Source organism: Curcuma longa, chromosome 1 (genome assembly GCF_044706935.1).
Source record: "Curcuma longa cultivar G26 ecotype Majalengka, Jawa Barat chromosome 1, ITB_CL_G26_1.1, whole genome shotgun sequence".
Classification (NCBI taxonomy): Eukaryota; Viridiplantae; Streptophyta; class Magnoliopsida; order Zingiberales; family Zingiberaceae; genus Curcuma; species Curcuma longa.
The window spans coordinates 14,555,781-14,575,051 of record NC_133861.1 but is presented as its reverse complement, the minus strand read 5'-3'; the positions used below and the strand labels follow the sequence as shown (position 1 = coordinate 14,575,051).

At 39.9% G+C, this 19,271-nt stretch overlaps 2 protein-coding genes and 1 pseudogene across 3 annotated transcripts; 2 read left to right on the top strand and 1 right to left on the bottom strand.

Annotated features, from left to right (window-relative positions):
- Positions 1 to 613: 613 nt before the first annotated feature.
- On the bottom strand, positions 614 to 1,745 carry LOC141813161 (protein CUP-SHAPED COTYLEDON 3-like). The gene is made up of 3 exons (XM_074701078.1): positions 1,535 to 1,745; positions 1,157 to 1,431; positions 614 to 1,072 (listed from the first exon to the last, which is right to left on the bottom strand). Exons 1-3 carry the CDS (start codon positions 1,743 to 1,745, stop codon positions 614 to 616), a joined length of 945 nt encoding a protein of 314 aa, XP_074557179.1.
- A 7,056-nt stretch (positions 1,746 to 8,801) lies between these two features.
- LOC141813128 (uncharacterized) lies at positions 8,802 to 12,576 on the top strand. Of its 2 annotated transcripts, none has more exons than XM_074701038.1 (3): positions 8,802 to 9,341; positions 9,501 to 10,122; positions 11,352 to 12,576. In XM_074701038.1, the coding sequence occupies exons 1-3, from the start codon at positions 9,013 to 9,015 to the stop codon at positions 12,453 to 12,455; spliced, it is 2,055 nt and encodes a 684-aa protein (XP_074557139.1). In that variant the 5' UTR covers positions 8,802 to 9,012; the 3' UTR covers positions 12,456 to 12,576. The 2 variants fall into 2 exon arrangements, with proteins under 2 accessions (XP_074557139.1, XP_074557147.1); XM_074701046.1 differs by having other exon boundaries at positions 9,028 to 9,341; positions 9,517 to 10,122.
- Positions 12,577 to 15,335: 2,759 nt separating this feature from the next.
- On the top strand, positions 15,336 to 19,123 carry LOC141813152 (squamosa promoter-binding-like protein 17; annotated as a pseudogene).
- The last annotated feature ends 148 nt before the right edge of the window (positions 19,124 to 19,271 follow it).

The window sequence follows — 19,271 nt, the reverse complement described above, 5'->3', positions numbered from 1 at the left end:
AAAAATTTCGGTTGAAGTAATAAATGTTAAGCCACCACCGGGGTCTCAAATTAATCATTCGTTCATAGTCCCAAAAATTATTTATGAACTGCTGCACTGCGAAATCTAGATGAAGGAAATTCTGAAATCTAAACTTTCTGGAATTCGTTCAGCATGCCGATAAGAACTGCAAGCTCCACAATAAATTGACCCCCGCCCATCGATTCTCAAACCTCGTTAAGCCCCCAAATTCACCAATGCGACAAGATATCGCAGTACAAAACCGTACGCCATGGCGTCTAATTATATTTGACAGATACATCGATCGATCTACGTCTCTCCCATCTTACATCGATGCGTCAATCAATCAACGGCATGGCCATGCACATCCATGCGCTAAGCTCAATTGCTCGCTTCGCCTGCTCGTCCTACACCTCACTCCTGTCGACGTCTATCGCATCGTACGTGCATGCAAATTAATGAAAGCCCTTATCAACGTTCATGCACGCAAAAAACAAAAAAAAAATTCATGAAATCAAGTTAATATATATTGTTCCCATTAACTACGTTAACATAGGTAACCGAACAGTGACATCGCAGTTATATATATATATAGAAATATAAGCTAGGTTAATCAATAAGAAACCAAGGGTCCAGATTCTCCTGCCGCAGTGCCGGGACACATGAAGATGAGGTCAGGAAGGTCTGCTGGACCAGGGCTTGGGTTAAGCACTATGTCATAGAGGCAATTAGAGTGGCTGATCGAGTTTCCATTCCAAGGTAGTGGTATCTCATCATCCTCTTGTCGTGGAGGTGTAATTATATTTAACTGATGCGACGATGAGTAGTTGAGGAGGAATAAACTGTTATCCTTGGAAGAAGAAGATTGAAAGGATGACACAGGAAGAGGAAAAAGAGGGTAATCATCAGCGGCGTCTTGCAGGTACGCCTGGTCAAAGCTGGGGAGGAGGTTATTCGGGAGTGGGGGAAGGGGATTAGGGTTTGATGAGATGCTAGAGTAGTGGCGTAATTGGCCCTTCTTTTGATCTCCCGGTGCTACTTTGTTGAGTATTCTACAGATCACCCATTCTTCCTGCGCAAATTAATTACATGATGAAATAAAAAGTGATAATCAAATTAAATTATGCTAATGAAGATGAAATTAGTACGTGCATGCCTTGGTGGTACGACGGCAGGAGAAGTGGCCGTCGAGACGGTACTCGTGGAGGACCCATTTGGTCTTCTCGCCGTTGGGGGCACGGCCCTTGTAGAAGACGAGGGTCTTTTTCTTGCCGACGAGGGCACCGGTGGCGGCGTTGTGGACCTCCCGGTCCTTGCCGGTGGCTTTCCAGTAGCCGGCGCCTGTGGCCCTGTTGGTTCTCAGTCCGGTTGGGTACTTCCTGTCCCTTACACTGAAGAAGTACCACTCTCTCTCCCCCATCCTCGCCACTTCTGTACAGATTAACTTCGCGGATTACGCACGCAATCTCAAAAATAAGCCGAGACTCTGAAATATTTTTACGATCAACAAAAACAAATTAATTTACGAATGTACCTGGGAGTTCCCATGGCTCGCATCTGTTAAGATCCACCTCGGCAATGTCAATGGCACAGAGGCCGCCATTGAAGACCTTAGAAGCCAAATAGAAGGTGACAAGCTCTTCATCAGTTGGGTGAAATCTAAATCCCGGAGGCAGCCCTTGCTCTGCGACAAGATCCTCTCCGATGACCGCCAAGTCCCACAACACACCCTCCATTGCATGCATGCACTCAAGCTTAAGTGACGACCTTGATGTCGATGCTTCTTATGGCATTTGGACGAGGAGAAGAGAAGAGGAGTAAATATTATAGCGAAGGAATGCACTGAAACCGGGGAGGTAGCTATAGGGGATCAGATCATGTAGCTAGGCTAGGCTAGGCCTAGGGTTAGGGCAGAATATAGGTAGAGGTCTGGCGGGGTGATTTAATGCATGTGAGGGGAGGTCCATTGCTGCATTGTATTTCCCTGTAGGGTTGGTACAAAGGAGCACCTGGAAGATGGTCTAAAGGGGAAAGTGGGATCATTGTAAGTTCAATTCCATGCATGGGGATATATGGAGAGGGAGGTGTGGGGAGTAAATGCATGTAGCTGGAGAGCTCTATCTGGGATCTCTGAATGCGTGAGCCGGTGAACAAGTGAGATTGGAGGTGAAAGACACAGGACTCTGCATGCATGCATGGATCACTGCAGATAACATGACCTTGCGCCCAGTTTGCTTTCTTGCAGTAGAGAGCATATGTACACATCTAGCAAGCAGGGGTTTAACTTATTTTAGTTATTTGATTTATAAACAGTAGGTAATCGTATAGCAAAATAGTTGGTTAATTGGGTGAGAAATTTACTCACTTGAACAGATTCAAAGACATACAAAAACTAGTCATGTAAGAACAACCGCACTGAAATTTATAGAGGAATTTAAATAGATTACCACCTCTTGATGATTCTACTCGAAGTACTCCAATTTCTTTATTGTTGCATGTTTATGCTGAATGCCTCTTTGATCGTACGTAATCCTTGAAATCTTCTTCTCTTGTTTCTTGTCTCTATTGCAGTTCTTCAAAGGTTTGACTTTGTCACTTGTCAGTACAAGGAAACGACACCCACAGTTACTTTTCATCCGGTGCAAGCAAAACTACATGCCATGGGCGGGCAGCTGCAACGACTGTCCATAGCAGTGCATTCCCCTTTTCTGATTATATATATGCATTAGGGGTCAGCCAGTGGTTGTGATCTGTTAGTTATCCACAATAAATTTGGCAGTGTCAATCAAGGGTAATACATTACAACAAATTGGTGAAGAAACAATGCTTTCTTATGGTTGAATTTGACTATACTATTTTGATATATTGGTACGATAACTTAGGTTAGTTTTTCTCCATGTAAATCAAACAACAACAACCAAGTCAATGTATCAGTTCCAAATCCAGATGAAAAAAGTTGATGATTGAATTAGGCTGATAGATCTCCTACTACTCTTTGCATGGTCTGTGAAGAGGTCATTTTTCTCTTCCCCTCACTCCTCATCTTTGTCACTGTGCGCCAGCACATTTGCAATGAATGTAGTAATGCATGGGCACTACCAGTCGTATCATCAACATGAACTAGCTTGAGCAGAGTATATATATATATATATGTTTTTTTTATATTTTTTATAATTCAGATGTTCTAAAGGTAAATTGTTTTCTTCTTATTTAGCTACTGGATAATCTGAAGCATGAACGTTCCAAAAACCTTCAAAATATTTGTCCTAATAAGATTTGAATAGTCTTAATTGATAGATGCAACAAGGAGTGCTGGGTGCTGCATGAATGCATGGAAGGGAGCGAGAGAGAGAGAGAGGGAGAAAGGGAAGGAAACTGTTCCCACCTTGGGAGAAGCGAGATGGGGGCGATTGCACGAGTCGAGATACAACACTTGCGCGCTCGTACAAAGCTTGCAGCTCCCTCGTGTGCCGCAATCAATTCCATCATCGTCTTCTCCACGTTGCTACGTACCTCACAATGTCTCTGTTCATAACCCTCAAAAATATATATTCGTTTTCGCGTTACTAAGTCAAGGAATTAAATAAAGAACAGAACTTTCTCTCCTTCGAAAGAAAGAAAAAGATGTTTAAGTAGAAGACAGAAGGATTAGCCCTTATACGAACTCTGTAGCTACGCTCAGCAGCTCTTATAATCTATAAATGCTACTATGTGTGAATAAACAAATTAAAGAAAAGGTAAACAGGAGGCACCGATCAATTTTCCAATGGTCAATCCATGCAAACGCCTCTGATTGCATGCATGGCTACTTCCATCAGTTCTTGGAGTGTTCGTATGATCCTAGCTAGTAGGAGTACTATACTGATCAATTTGATCATAACTAACCTGTTCTCGCTGGTAATCCGAGCCTAATCTAATGTACGTACACTTTGCCACCTGCCGATCACTAGAAGGAGAAGGTTGCGTTATTTCCATCCTATTAATGAGTTAATACAAAAGCGTCGTCGCATTAATAAATGGCTGCTGCAGCGGCAGCTACGCAATGAGCAAAGAGCCAAAGAATGCAGATTTTTGGGGGCTGTTCCTGTTCCTCTATTCCTCTCCCTTTCTGCATTTGCTACTGGCTGCGTATAGTGAAACAATTAACGTCGATGTTTGAGCCATTTCAATTGCTCTGGGTTCTAAAATGTCAGAAAGCACAGCTTGTTATCGGGGCACACAACAAATCAAAGGTGGAATAGAATATACTTCAACTAGTTGCTGATTGCCTTGTGATTGGCTCGTATACCTTTTCCTTCCTGCTACACTTTACCTTCACTCCAAAGAAAACCTGCACGCTTCCTTTTTCCGCTATATATATATATTAGTGTTAGAAATTATCAAGAAAAACAATCATGCTTACTTTATTTTCAGAAAAATTAGACATACGTTGTGAAAGTCCCTACAAGATTTTTCTATTTTAAAAATTCCACGAGATCTAATTAATCCTAGAAAACACTTAATTCACTATGCATTATTAAATGATACAAATTGAGAAATAGAATAATTCACTATGCATATTAAATAATTATTTGGTATTGGAACAATTCAAAGATTTTCTTCTAGACATACAACTCCAGTGTTTATAGTAAATAAAGATGCAGAACAAAAACATGGACAATCTTGAATGATTTTTAGTTATAAACTTCTAAATCACAATTGTTGTGAAAATGATTATAACATACCAACCAACTTTTGAATAAAATATAAATTTCAAATAGAATTCTAAAATTGACATAAAATCAAAATGTTGACAAGTAAAAATACATTTAGAATCTATCGAATGGACAACTTTTTCCTTGTCCAAAAGTTATATCATTTGTTCTAAAAGTAACCCCTTGAATATTTCAAAGAAAAATTAATAATATATTAAGAGATATCTCTGAGCTTACATGTGTTTATATTAATCATGTATTAGTATTTTTTTTTTAAACAAACATTGAACATTATGTTTATCTACACATGATTTTAATATTATTTAAAAAACATGATTTGATAATTTAAAAAAAGAAAATAAAACTGACCACAACTCACATACGACTTTCTAGGCATAGAAATTAAACAAGGAAGCATTTTCCTTAAAGCTCATATTACTTCCAAAATATTAGAGTTTCCAAATAAATTGAAAGATACAAAAACTTTAAGATCCTAGGATTACTCAATTATGTAAGATCTTTAAAAATATTAGCAAATTAATGGACCCTTATAAGACTTCTGCCACTAGCAAAAATATTTTAACCAATAAGATTTATACGTAGTTAAAGAAATCAAAAATATTGTATTAATATTACCCTTAGATTCTGATTATTTGGTGATTAAAACTAAGGGGCTGCTTGGTAGACAAGTTTAATTAAGAGGTTGGAATCGGAATGAAATTAGTTTCATTCCCATATCTAATGCTTGGTAGATGGGAATCAGAATTAAGGTATGATTTTGATTTCCTTATTTTGATAATCTACTCACTACCCCTCGGTTATCACTAAACTCATTCCTCTCTCTTTGTTTTTTTTTTGTCGCAGACCACAAAGCCCTCGCTGCATCACGTCGTCTCACCTTCCCCTCGCGCGTCTCCCCTCCTCCTCCAGGCGGCGCCGCGCTTCTCCCCGCCGCCTCCTTCTTCAGGCGCCGCCTCCTTCTCCAGGTGAAGCCTGCTTCTCCCCCCTCCTCACCTCGCGTCGCTCCTCCTCCTCACACGCTAGGGCTCATCAACCACGCCCACCACAAGCCAAAGCATCCAACAGAATCTGACAGAAGCTCCCATCTCAAGCTCAAAGGTGTGTTCTTCCACGTTCTTCTCTATTCAGTTGGTGTTTCTTTATTGTTGTAGTTTCTTCGTCTTTTTTAACTCATGCCTTCCGTTTGCCTGTTCGACTGCTATGTCATGAAAAAAAGATATTAAATCTTTGTTTTGCATTTCGGCGGCGTTGATTGTGGTTTCGGTTTGAGAAATCGGGAGAAAGAAAGCTTTTCGTGGTGGATTAGGGTAATACATCAAAGGAGATGGAAGGCTTCCGGAAAATATTTTTTTGGACGAGAAAATTCAAAATTTACACCTTCAGATCAATTGCCATCACTCCAAAAATTATTTTTTTCCAATGTGCTCAACTCCAACGTGCTCATCTTTCTTGCAAAGGATGTTCCCAATTCATAATATCCATAAAAAAATTATTAAATAAATTTTTTCATGTATTTAATTAGTAAGGGCAAAATTGTAAATTTTTTCTGATTCTCATTACTTTCTTATTCATACCAAGTAGCATCAATAGTAATTATACCCATTTCAGTATCTATACAAAGCACCATCAATTCAGTAATTATTTTCATTGCCATTAATCCCTCAATGAAAATCCATTACCATTCCTATTACCGAATATATACCAAGCGCCTCCTCACAGATGTGAAATAGGTTGGGTGGAGTTTTATTTAAAAAACTTTTGAAATATGGATCAAAACTTTAGAAGCCCTATACAAATATGTTTCAGGTAAATTCAAAGAAGAAGATCACTTAACTTTGTTAGATTATGAAATCTTAATAGTAATATATAGTCTTGATACTTTCCTGCCATTTATCTATAGTAAAAAGAAATAACTATATATTAGAATTTATTGTGAAATTATTATCAAATATAACCAACAAATAAAAGAATTAAGAAAGAGTCTGAGTAAAAATAATTATAAATAATTATAATTATTGTGAAATGACTTAAGTTTACTGATACCATTATAAATAAAAATTTACAAATTTAATGAAAATATATACAATAAATAATTTTATAGTAGATACTTTATATAGATTTTTACATGAAACCTTACTTTTAAATGCGTGTGTGAATAGTAGAGGTGAGCAAAAAATTCAATTAAACTGAATAAATATTTAAATTTAAAAATTTGATTCGATTATTTTAAAATTTTGATTATTTTTTAAAAAAAAAATCGATTAATTCGGTTCGATTTCAGTTTTAAAATTTCTTATTCGGTTAAATCGAATAAATCGAATTAATCAAAAAAAATTAATTTATAAATTCCTAAGTAAGTAAATTTATAAATCTCTAATTAATTAATAATTTTTTTATAATATTTAAAAAATTTAGTTATTTGGGTTAATTCGATTGAAAATCAAATTAATCGATATTTTATCGGTTTGGTTTATTCAATTTTTATTTAAAAATTCGGTCGGTTTGATTAGTTCAAAAAAATTTAGTTTGATTAAATTTTGATTAATTTAGTTCAGTTCAATTTAATTTTAACCGAATAACCCAGTTCTGGAATAAAAAAGCAAGCATGCAGTGAAACTTGTAATTGACTCATTGGTGAAGAAAGCCCATAGATATTACTCGTCCTCATGGTCCAATGGGCCGGGTTCAGAAGCCATTACAATTAGAACAGTTGTCTATATTCAAGTCATTTAAAAGTGCAGGCACTACGCGGTGAGCTCGTAAGATCGACAAGGCACGCCAAATTTGAAATTCTTAGAGGAAAGGTTCTCACAACTATAACTCGGTGTAGATAATTTCCATCGAATGATTATTACCAATCTTACAATCTTTAACATATCTGGGAAACAAGGCTTGACAATATAGAGTTTGCAGTGCAATGCGAGAGAATAGTTAGCTTAGTGCAAAATTATTCTAACAAATATCACAAACTATCATTGCCCAACAACTTAGAAGTTATTAACTCTATGTTTTTTCTCACACTAGCTATTATGCATATTTTAGCAAATGATACACAGTAATCTACATAGAGTTAATATGCACTAACTTTATCTTAGTAACTGCACTCCGATTCAAATCTTAATTTAACAAATCTTGCCATTTCGACAGCCCTTAATTATTAACAATATTATTTTACTAACAGCATAATAATGTGACAGGTACGTCATACTAGTCGCACTATTTGTACTATGCAACTTTTATATTAATTAAAATAATAATATTAATACTTGGAGAATTTATAGTCCATTTAATTTCATGACTGTATTTATTTATTTATTTAAAAAAAAACATTGATTCGGTTAAATTAGTCAACCTGTTTTTCGAGCGATGGCCGTGCGATTTGACCACATGGCGAGTCAAACTTGGCGTGCGCGGCCAATTAACCCCTTTATTTTTTTACTTATTTCCGGCATCAGGTTAAAAATTGTATTTTTGAAATTTTTTTGTCGGCCCTCGAGTAGATCGGACCAGAATCAAGCACTATCGACACCAACGAGCCGGGACCACCAATTTCCCATCTAATTATCACACAGAAAATAATAATAATAATAATAATAATAATAATAAATATTAATAATAAATATTATTATTTTAAAAAAGAAAGCAAGATATTAAGTCCATGTAATACGCTTCAAGATTTACAGACACTGGTTCTCTGTTTGGAATTGGTTGGTTCAAGAAGATGTCATCGTTGCATTTGAACCGTTGCCTACTGTGGCAACGAGGTCGTCACACAAAGATCTCATCTAATCTTGTCCTCACACAGTGGCTATAATTACTAATCCGTCCTTTGGAGAGCGAGAATAATTGCTGCTGCGAGGGCATTGGCGAAGCACGTGTTCCGTGTTTTCCGTGTTTCATACGATCTGCTGCTTTCAAAAATAATGCAACGGGATATCCACAATCGACGGCCTGCGAAGCCTCGTGAGATCTGACGGTCACGAGCTCCCGGTATCAAGGAAGGGGCAATGGCGTCACTTTGAAATCGATTAAAAGATAAATTGATAACCTTGGAAAACCAGTCCTTTGAAAAGAGTTGCGTATCGAACGACCACATTATAAACCACCCGAGTGAAAGAAGATTTTAAAAATACGGGCAAAGCATTAAAAAACAAAAACAAAAAACAAAAAGAAAAAGAAAACGGAGGACCTAAAACAGCGCGAGGGAGGAATAGAGGAGAGAGGTGAAACCCTAGGATTGATTGCGGCGGCGGCGGTGGTGGTGATGGGAGCCACACGGTGAGCGTGGGATGAGGAGATGGAGAGATCCGGCGATCCGGAGGAGAAGGAGATCTGGGGGACGCGGGAGGAACTCCTCCTGGCGTTCGCGGTCGTTCGGCACGGCACTCGCCGTTGGGACTCCGTCGCGACCGAGATCCAGTCCCGCGTTCCCGGATCCCGCCCGGTCACCGCCCAGGGATGCTGCCAGAGGTTTCGCGACCTTCAGCGACGGTTTGGCGCAGCGGCCGTCAACGGCGGTGGGGACGACGACGGAGGTGGCGCCGACGTGCCTTGGCTCGAGGAGCTCCGGAGGCTCCATGTCGCCGAGCTCCGCCGCGAGGTGGATCGATACGATTTCTCGATCAGGTAATCGATGCGATCAAATCTCTCGTCTTTGTATTTTATTTGGCTACTTTAGTTTCGCATTTTCTCGGACCGTCAGATGAAGATCAAACGGTCCAAAGGATGTTGTTTTTAACTTGTGTAGTTTTTATTCATATTGTATTTTAATTTTTATACTTTTAGATCTTTGCAATCAAAGGTGAAAAGGCTACAAGAGGAGCGCGAACGGAGGTTGCCGGAGTCGGAGTCCGGCGATGGGAAGCCAGAATATGAAGGAAAGGAGGACGCCCCACCAGGTTCAAGGCCGGAAAGCCTCGTCGGAGAGCCGACCTCCTCCGGCGGTGAATCCGGCCCCTCGTTTGAGCGGTCAGACTCGACGGATCCAAAGGAGAAACCCGACGAGGACGGTCTGAAGCCAGATACGGCGATGGACGGAGACGGAGAAGACGGCGACGCCGCGGATCCTTCATCCGGTGGCGACGAGAAGTTGGCCGAGGGTTCGTACAACGGGAGCACGGGCAGTCCGGCGGAGGGCCGGGCGTCCCGGCTGCAGGCAACGGGAGAGTTCACTGCCGAGTCTAAAGGCGGGGAGGGGGAGAAGGAAAGCAGCGATATGCAAAGCTCCGCCAGCTTGTCCCGGCTGAGGAAGGCGGTTTCCGGCAGTGGGGCGGAGGAGATGGAGGCTGAGGAAGCGTCGATCATGAGTAAAGGAATGGCCACGGAATCACAGCCGTTGTTTGCGCTCCTCGAGATCATCCGTTCGGACAAGTATGGATCCGTCTTCGACCGCCGGCTGGAGAGCCAGGTTCATTTCCATCTCTCCAATTTCAATTTCTCGCGCGATTTACGGAAAAGACGTTTCTTTTTCTTGACGCGAAATGACGATTAGTAGTTGATCTCGCGAGAAGTTGAGGATCTCGTAAAAATCGTGCAGGAACCAAATTCTCGTGACCTTTTTGCCATCGGTTCTTTTGGACCGTTGATTTGGATGTCCATCCTCGGGTGATTGCTAATGAAATAATTATTGTACTGGAAAAAGAATGTTGAGTTGGGATCGGACGGTGGAGGATGCCTCAACCCAGGTGATTAGCAGATCACGATTCGTTAATCTGGAACCTAACTGTGCCCAGACTGGTTTCTTGGTTTACACTGGCATGAGAAAAGAGTACCATTCCGTCCCAGACAATGCAGAGCATAATTGCGACACTTTGGAAGGTTAGCAATTAGCATGAGTCACTGGTCGATAACTTAGGACGAAAAGAATGACGATACTAAGGAATTAATTGTGAAAGAAATAAATATATAGGAATAGAACTAGAAGCGTATCGAAATAGATCGTGTGCAAATATAGAAATAGTTCGAGTTGATTTAGATTTATTTAACGTGTTTTATTTTTTGATTTTTTTCGATTTGGTGCTTTATCTTGTCTGATTTAGAAACTATGCGTAGATATGTTCTTTTTATAAGATTTCTAGTTTTGCTGTTAGTTTCTTCGGATAAGAATTAAGTGTTTGTTTCATTTGATAGAATTTGTATCTTGCTTGTTAAGTTGTGTGGTGCTGCTTGACTGCTTGTTCTTATTCCAAGTCGGACAAAATAGTTGAAGTCATATTCCATCTTCGCTATCCAATATATGATATTGTTTAATTCGCAATAAGATTTATAGATTTAAGCTCCTTTTACACTTTCTTTGTGGTCATTTTAATCATTTGTTTTTCAACCCGTCATAATTATGATAATTTGGGATTTCCTTTTCTGCCCTTCGATGTATTTTCCCCGAAATGTCGGATATCGAAGTCAGATATTTTGAATCATGCGGCCAATGCTTTTTCCTCTCTAATTTTTTTTTGGATTTATGCATGAAATCTAAGTGCATAAATTGCGGCATTGATTTTAGACGTTAATGGTTTTCTTGCGGCAACGTCAGGATATTATGTCATTTTTTTCTTAAATAATTATATATGTGCATCTTTTTGGCAATCATGAATACTGGAATTATTTCGTTTTATTTATTTATGTTTTTTCTTACTGCAGGAAAGTACAAGCTATAGAAACTTGGTGCGCCAACACATGGACTTGGAGACGGTACGAGCTAAGCTTGACCGCGTCGGATCCGGCCGCCCCTATTCGACGTTGGAGTTCTTTCGGGATCTCCTCCTCCTCTGCTCTAACGCCGCCGTTTTCTACCCCAAAGACTCCCCGGAGTCTGTCGCCGCCCTCCACCTCCGCCGCCAATTGGCCAAGGAGTTGGCGGCTGTCTTCCCAATGCCAAAGGAACTAACCCCACCGCCGCCGCAGCCGCCGCCGCCGCTACCTCTCCCACTGCCGCCGAAGCCACCCGCCCCGATGCCCGAGTCGGAGCCTGATCTCGCTGGAGCCCTTGCGGACAAGCCAATCTCCTCTGCGCCGTTGATCGTGTGCCGCAAGCGCAGCTCCATTTCCAACAAGTTAACTGCTGCGGCAATGAAGGATGAGAAAGAGGATAAGCCGGAGCCTGCGAGAAAGGAGTCGGACAGCGAGGAGAAGAGCCTCCCGAAGAAGACTACCAAGGAAAGATCCGTTCTTAGTGGGACTACCAGGGGCTTGCGCACCAGCAAACCGCGGGTTGGTAAAGGGCAGGGAGCCGCGGCCGCCAAGAGGCTCAACCTTGCTCCCGTTCCAAACCTTAAGTCCAAAATGGTCGAGAACGAGGCGGCTGTCGACGAGCCGCCTAAACCAGACAAGAAGAACAGCGGTGGCGGCGGAAGTGCAGCTTCCACAAGCTCCGCGGCGAAGAAACAAAGCGCAGCCGGCTTCTTGAACCGGATGAAGCGGAGTTCTAAAGGAACTTTGATGGATATGTTGAAGACCTCCCCTCCCCCCGGTTCCGCCGGTGGCGGAAAGGCCGCGGAGCAGAAGAAGGAGGCGAAAGGAAAGGACCAGAGCAGTTCCCGCGTTGCAGCTGCCGGGGGAGGCGCGTCTGCAAAGAAGGCCCCAGAAGCGAGCGGCGGTGGATCGGGAAAAAGGAGCGTGGGTAGGCCGCCGAAGAGGGGGTCGGCGGTTGCCCTTCCTCCTGCAAAGAGGGCAAAGGAGGAGGCGGAGTCGCCCTCCGTTTCCAGGACTGCGGCGTCAACGTCGAGGAAGCGGGGGCGGAGATGAGGTGGGTATGTTGTCAACGTGGACTTGTAGGGAAAGACACTCTGATTTAGTTAGTGAACGTTGATTTGATTCATGTTGTAAACTGTAATCTTAATTAACAGTCGGAAAATATTCAACTTTACACGCTGCTCGTCTCTTTTAATCGACCCAACCTTCTTCAGGAAGTTCAACTCGTTGTAAGTTGTAACATATTGTGCTAGATATCTTTTGGAGCTCTTTAATTTTCAGATTCGCATATATTATCTATCTTATTAGTGATTGTTCATGGATTTTTTTTGTTTTAATTTTATCTTCCGAAAAAATATAGTATGAAAATTAAATTTTGTTTACAAAAATTGTCATTTCTCAAAATGATAGAAAAAATATATTATGAAAATTTTTAGCAAAAGACAAAAAGAAGAAAATAAAAATTAGTAGTTTGTTTTAGCTTTCACATTGATATTAATATTTACAATGAAAAGGACTTAAAAGTATAAATAAAAATATAAACAATTTTAAGAAATCAATAAAAAGATAATAATATTTATATGTAATGAATCGACTGGGTTATAATGTAATAATAATCTCTCCCAGCCACCAAGATGCCAGGTGGAATGATCTGCCCCAATCCAGAATAATAATTATAAATTGATTTCAATTGAGGAAGATTTATCATGTCGAAGTTACAATCAGAATCATATTTTTGTTATTGTTTCTAAATCGCAAGCGATTTCTTATATCTCCAGATACAGTACATAACCACTACTACAGTATGTCTGTTTCATAATAACCAATTCAATCATGTTTCAAAAGTCAATGGATAACCACTACTGATTCTTGAGTTGATTGCTAGCCTTACACGATATTAAGAATGACAGATCTCTTCATTTAGTTTCATTGCTGCTGTAATGTTCATTTGGATTTTTTCTTCTTCTTATTTTTTCCATTTGTAGGAAGAAACTTGTTCATCTTCTCGTTGAATGCTTGAAGAAAGTGGTCGATAGTGTTTGATATTTGTAATTCTGTTTATATCCTTTGCTGCACTTGATGGCCTGCAAATTTTTTCCATGTTTGAATATTTGCGATAAATCATCTTTCTATTCCACGATCTTTTGATAAATTTTTTCTATGTTTGAATGCTTGAAGAATTGATGTGCATACCTTCACTTGCTCATGTGAGTCAGTCCTATGTGAGGAGGGATGATCACGTTCTTCATGTCATGCATGATTTATGAGACATCGCCTATAAGCCTGGAGAGGTCCCTTCATGATACTTTGAGGGTCACATCATCTCACGTCTCATTGATCCTACCATCCAATATTCGCAAAGGGAACATCCCATCACTATATCTTGAGGTTCCATGTCTTTTGGACTTGCCATCTCCTCGTGTCATCCCATACACAAATAAGGAGACCAGTACAAAGGAGGTTGGTCTGACTGAGCTGATAAGGTCGGCAAGGCTAAGTAGAGTTGGCTGAACTTATGGGGTCGATGAGGCTAAACAGAGAGCTGATGAGGTCAGTAGGATCGAACAGAACTGACAGATCTGATGAGCTAGAAGGGACTATTCCATGATTTTTCAGAGATGATTGATATATAGCTTTGACTTCCTTATACTCTACACTCATGCCTAGGTCTGATTTCCTTTGACTGACACCTTCTCTTGACTTTTGACGGTTCTCATATATAGCTCCTAACAATTTGACTTGTATATTTCTACTAAAATATATTGGCAATTCTAAGCTTCTGATGAACAACTTGGGAAATTTCTCAGTTCTTGAGTTGTCAAAATAAAAAAAAATATATTATACTACAGAACAGACCGTTTAGGTGTTTTTGGAGTTTGAAAATGGCCACGAAAGGTCCAAAATAAATCATTGTGGTAAAAAGTTATTTTGAAAAACTGATATCTCTTTTACAAAATCTGCCGAACAACTTAATTAGTCATTAGATGCAATTAATTAATGCCAAGTACTCTGCTTATCTATGTAATTTAAGGCCTCTGGTGGAGTATCTTCTGTGCAAGGAAACTCCACAGGTGCAAGTATTCATGAGCAGCTGTAGGTCCTTTGTCACTCCATGATTTTTCAGAAAGATTATATGATTGACAACAAAGTCAATAAATTTCTTTTTTTTACATACTGTTAATTTCCAAGTTTTAAATTTGAGAAATTAAAGTTATCGCATTTCATTAATCATCGATTTCTCTTTTTTATTATTCTTTATTACCTGACATTAACATATAATTTTTTTATATTTCTGAATGTAAAAAATACTATCATCTGAATATTATTAAATCGGAGAGTTTCGTTGTTGATTTATTTGATAATGATCTCTTTTTACATAAATTTGAATTTAATATTTACCTTCATTTTATCCTTTTGCTTCGGACTTCGTCGTCAAAAAGCTAAACAGCGCTAGTGAACTGCTCGTAGCCAAATGTACACCGATATACGAAAGTTACCTTTCCAAGACGTTGGCACAGTTATCATACTCAGAAAGCTAGATAGCACAGGAAACATCTAAAAAACGCTGCCTTTTTAACAGGATGGAAGCATTCGAGATTATGTCGAATATAATTGGTGTTATTGCATGCTCATTCTATAATCTCCAGTTCTCAGTCTGATGTAGCGGCCAATAAGAGAAGGAAAGAGGTGGGCAAGTGTACATCCATAGTCTCCCATTCTTCCTCCCTCCCTCCGCCTGTGTGTCTGTTTTGCGACTGTTCTGTCCGATTATTATACTGCAAGGAGTTCAACATGGCCATGATAGCTTTATGAGCCAGCGGAAAGACAAAAAAACCCTTCCTTCTTACTGCTTATACACAGAGACTCTCTCTGTCAAGTCCTAAGAATCCAACTCCTAATACTTGTGGTCCTCCCTCTGGCCTTGAGCCATGGATGAGTTGTAGAGGGAGCTTCGACAGCAGAAGATGGATTCAAGCTCTCTCAAGGCCTCCGGGGCCTCAAGCAGCACCGGGGACGCTCTCAGTGGCCTCACGTTTGGGAAAAAGATTTACTTTGAGGATGGTGCTGGAGGAGGAGGAAGCGGGAGCTCCTCGAAGCCACCGCTGGCTCCGGCGAAGGCAGCAGCGCCGCCGCCTACGACTAGGAAAGGTAAGGCGGTTGCGCAGCCTCAGCCACCAAGGTGCCGGGTGGAGGGGTGCAATGCCGATCTGACGGGGGCTAAGACTTACTACTGTAGGCATAAAGTATGTGGGATGCATTCCAAGGCTCCCAAGGTGGTTGTTGCAGGCTTGGAGCAGAGGTTCTGTCAACAGTGTAGCAGGTCATTTTTGATACTTTTTCTGTTTTGATAGGTTTCATTTCTGAATCTGCTTCTAGATACAGATTTTTGGTGAAAGAGATGATCTTGATTTTCGATCCCCTTGTGAACTGATAAAGGCCTTTTTTTCCTATAGCCGTAATGCCCAGTGAAGTTTGCTTGATTCTGCTCCTGTGTTACTTTTTTGTTGCCTTGTTTTACTAGATCTGAGCTAACTGTATTGCTGTTATCTTAAGGGTTATTGGGAGCCTAATTTTGATTTCCCATCGGAATTTGTTTCTTCCCTTCCTATTTTTCCCTTTTAGTTCAAGAATGTGCATGTGCTTGTTTAGTTTATAGTTTTGATTGGAAATTTTTTTCAACAAGAAAGTTTGTATTGGGAATCACCACTTCACTGTACCTCTAATTAAGCAATACCCAGCATAACTGATTCTCGATCTGATTGCTAGCCTTAAACTTGCTAGTAGAGTGTGGATCACCATTTTAACATGATTAATGTCACTTTAAATGACATGGCCCTCCAACCATTTACAAATATGCAATTTTAGAAGCAGTTCAGGCCAATCTTTTCTAGCATAACTGATGCTTACTTTGATGGTACTGTAATTGTTCAATTGCAATCCTTTTCAACTTGAGCAACTGGTAATCATCTTGATATATGTTTGGAAAAAGCGTTCAGAATTTTTGTTTTAAAAGTTTTCGCATGAGCCACTTACAGAGTGCATAAATAGGTGGATTTCTTATGTCTGCATAAGGCTAACAAGCTAAATAAATTCCCTACTTGTTAAGTCACAAGTCTTGTCCAAATTAATATTGTTTAATCAAAACAATTTTGCCAAGAGCAAAGCATTCTAATGCCCATAACAAATTCATCATTACAGACAGAAAATGAGATAACGCACTTCTGATGGCATCTTCTTGTTGTAGGTTAAGGTTACCATGATTAGGGCTTTATGTGTCATCCTCATATTTGTTTGTCCATACTTTCTCAAATTTTTATACATAATCAAATATAGCTTAACAATTATGTGTCTTCATATTTTGAGGGCCATGTTACATATTGAGGAATATATATTTTGCTTGTTAGTGAAGAATTTATCTGGTCACAATCTTTCTTTAATCTTGTATATTGTTGTGGAATTAAATAAGAGACTTTAAAATAGGTTTATCCAAAATGGAAGACTAATAACGTGATCAATACTTCATGCCAATCCGTTGGATAATATTTGTACATAAATCTATGAATTATTCTGATGTCTAAACCAGTGTCTGTCATTGTTCTTTTTTTTTTTTTTTTGAAGAAGGCAAATATTTGTATGTTTTCTCATAAAAGACAGTGGTGGTTATTCAGTGTTTGCTTATATTGTCTGTTGCTTATTCGTGGTCGTCTTTATTAGTTTAAGTGTGCAAAGGGTTGGAAAATTAATTTAAATGCTTAAATCATCAGCGTAATTGTTGTATGCATACAAGAGAGTAAAATTGAATCAAAATGATCAAAGGTTACAGTGATTGTAGGAACGCCCCATTGTGATAGGACATCAACACATATAAATAGATGTCTCTGTGATACTAAAAAGTTCTCAGGGTAAGTGTAATATCTCATTGGTGAAGAATTCAAGGATCATTTGTGTAAGGGAACATTGTCATCCTAATGTTGGACTCGAGCTTGAAGCCATTTGCATACAATTCATGCACTCATGTAAATCTCCCTGTTGCATACAATTCATGGAGCTAGCAAAGCATGGGGTTGGTGCCTTTGCCGGGGTTGCAAGGTCAACACTTTTGATAGGGTGTGTTCCTCATATGACAGAATTTGACTCTAAATCTGAGTTAGTATATATTGTTCAGGCCCAGCTTTCTAACTTCCCTGAACTTGTTTATATAGGATAAGTTTGTACTTTTTGACACTCTGAATAGCATTGATAGGTGAGGTGATCTCAGTGTTTTTAGCTTATCTTACACCCTTGGATTTCCAAGACTATTAGTAAGATGTTACACCTGAGTTGAACTTGCTCAGCTGCTATATTGTGTTCTCAATTTTTCTCAGCAGTTGTCAGTAATCTTTCAGATTTTTTGGTTCTCATTAGGGTTCTCTATGTATCACCTATCCATAGTATTTGACTCCTATGAACCTTATATACAGCACATTTTGCCAACACTAATTTTTTAACGCGTGACTATCTTTGAGCATTTTCCAGTAGAGTTTCTAAACTTGCAAATGCTTTTACTAGGAGTTTGCTCCTGTCATCTTAGTAGTCATCCAACTCTACTATTATTTGAGAATCACTTCCTGTCCTGTTATATAAAAGTGAAGTGATTAGAACACATTCTCTGTGATTACTCTTATAATTTTGTTTTTGGTTCCTGACTCTGGCTTTTAAAGAAACTGTGACATTGAAAATCTATTGTTAGATAAATATATATAAACTTCATCTGATGATAAAAATTAAAGTGTATGTGTTATCTTCTTAGCTTTGTTTCTACACTGAGTCGAAGGGATTTGTTTGTACTTTATCTTGCTACTATTTGTTTCTTATAGTTCTTGCTTGATCCGAAGTGTTTCCTTTTTTTTGTTGGCATGGATACACAACCACAGGTTTCATCAATTATCTGAATTTGACCAAGGAAAGCGCAGTTGTCGCAGACGTCTTGCAGGACATAATGAGCGTAGGAGGAAGCAAGCTCCTGGACCTTTTGCATCACGTTATGGCTGTCTTGCATCATCCGTTCACGGTCAGCTGCATCTCCTTAAGCTGCATTTTCTTTTGCCAGTCATCTTTCTTTATGCTGCATTTTCTGCGGTACCAATATGGTTTATTACACAGAACCAGGCAGATTCAGAAGCTTTATGGTGGATTTCAGCTACCCAAATTTCTCGAACACCGCAAGGGCTGGCCTAGTGGCCGCAAACGAATGGCGCAGAGGAGTAGATGCTCCACCTCTCGCACCCGCTTTGCATGGCACACATCCATGCTTCCAGGGATGTCATTCTCCTGCAGGGTCATTCGGCGCTCCCATGGAAATTCCACCTGGTGAATGCCTCACAGGAGTCTCAGACTCGAGCTGTGCTCTCTCTCTTCTGTCAACTAACACATGGAATAGAAACTCCAACAATCCTCCTCCGGGGCTTCCGGCAAGCAGCAACTTCGATGGCTCCCCAATGTCCCATTCAGCCATTGTCAGCGATCGTGGGACTAGTTCATGGGGTTTCAGAGGTCACGGAGACTGGACCACTTCACACGACATCCAGCATGAAATGGGATTAGCAGGAGCAACTGGCGCTAGTAATGCTCATTTCTCAGGCCAGTTAGAGTTTGCTTTGCATGAGAACGATCAGTGCCTTGATCAGGGTTCCAATGGGGCATATGATCATTCAGGCCCAAGCATGAATTGGTCTCTCTAACCCTGCTCATGGTTGCTTTATGTTGATGAAATCTTTGCGATGCAGCATGCATCTAAATTTTGTTTGATGGGCAACATCATGCAACCAAACCCTGATGGACCATTCATTGCTTCATTTCCAGAGTATGTTGCTACACTGCTATGTATCT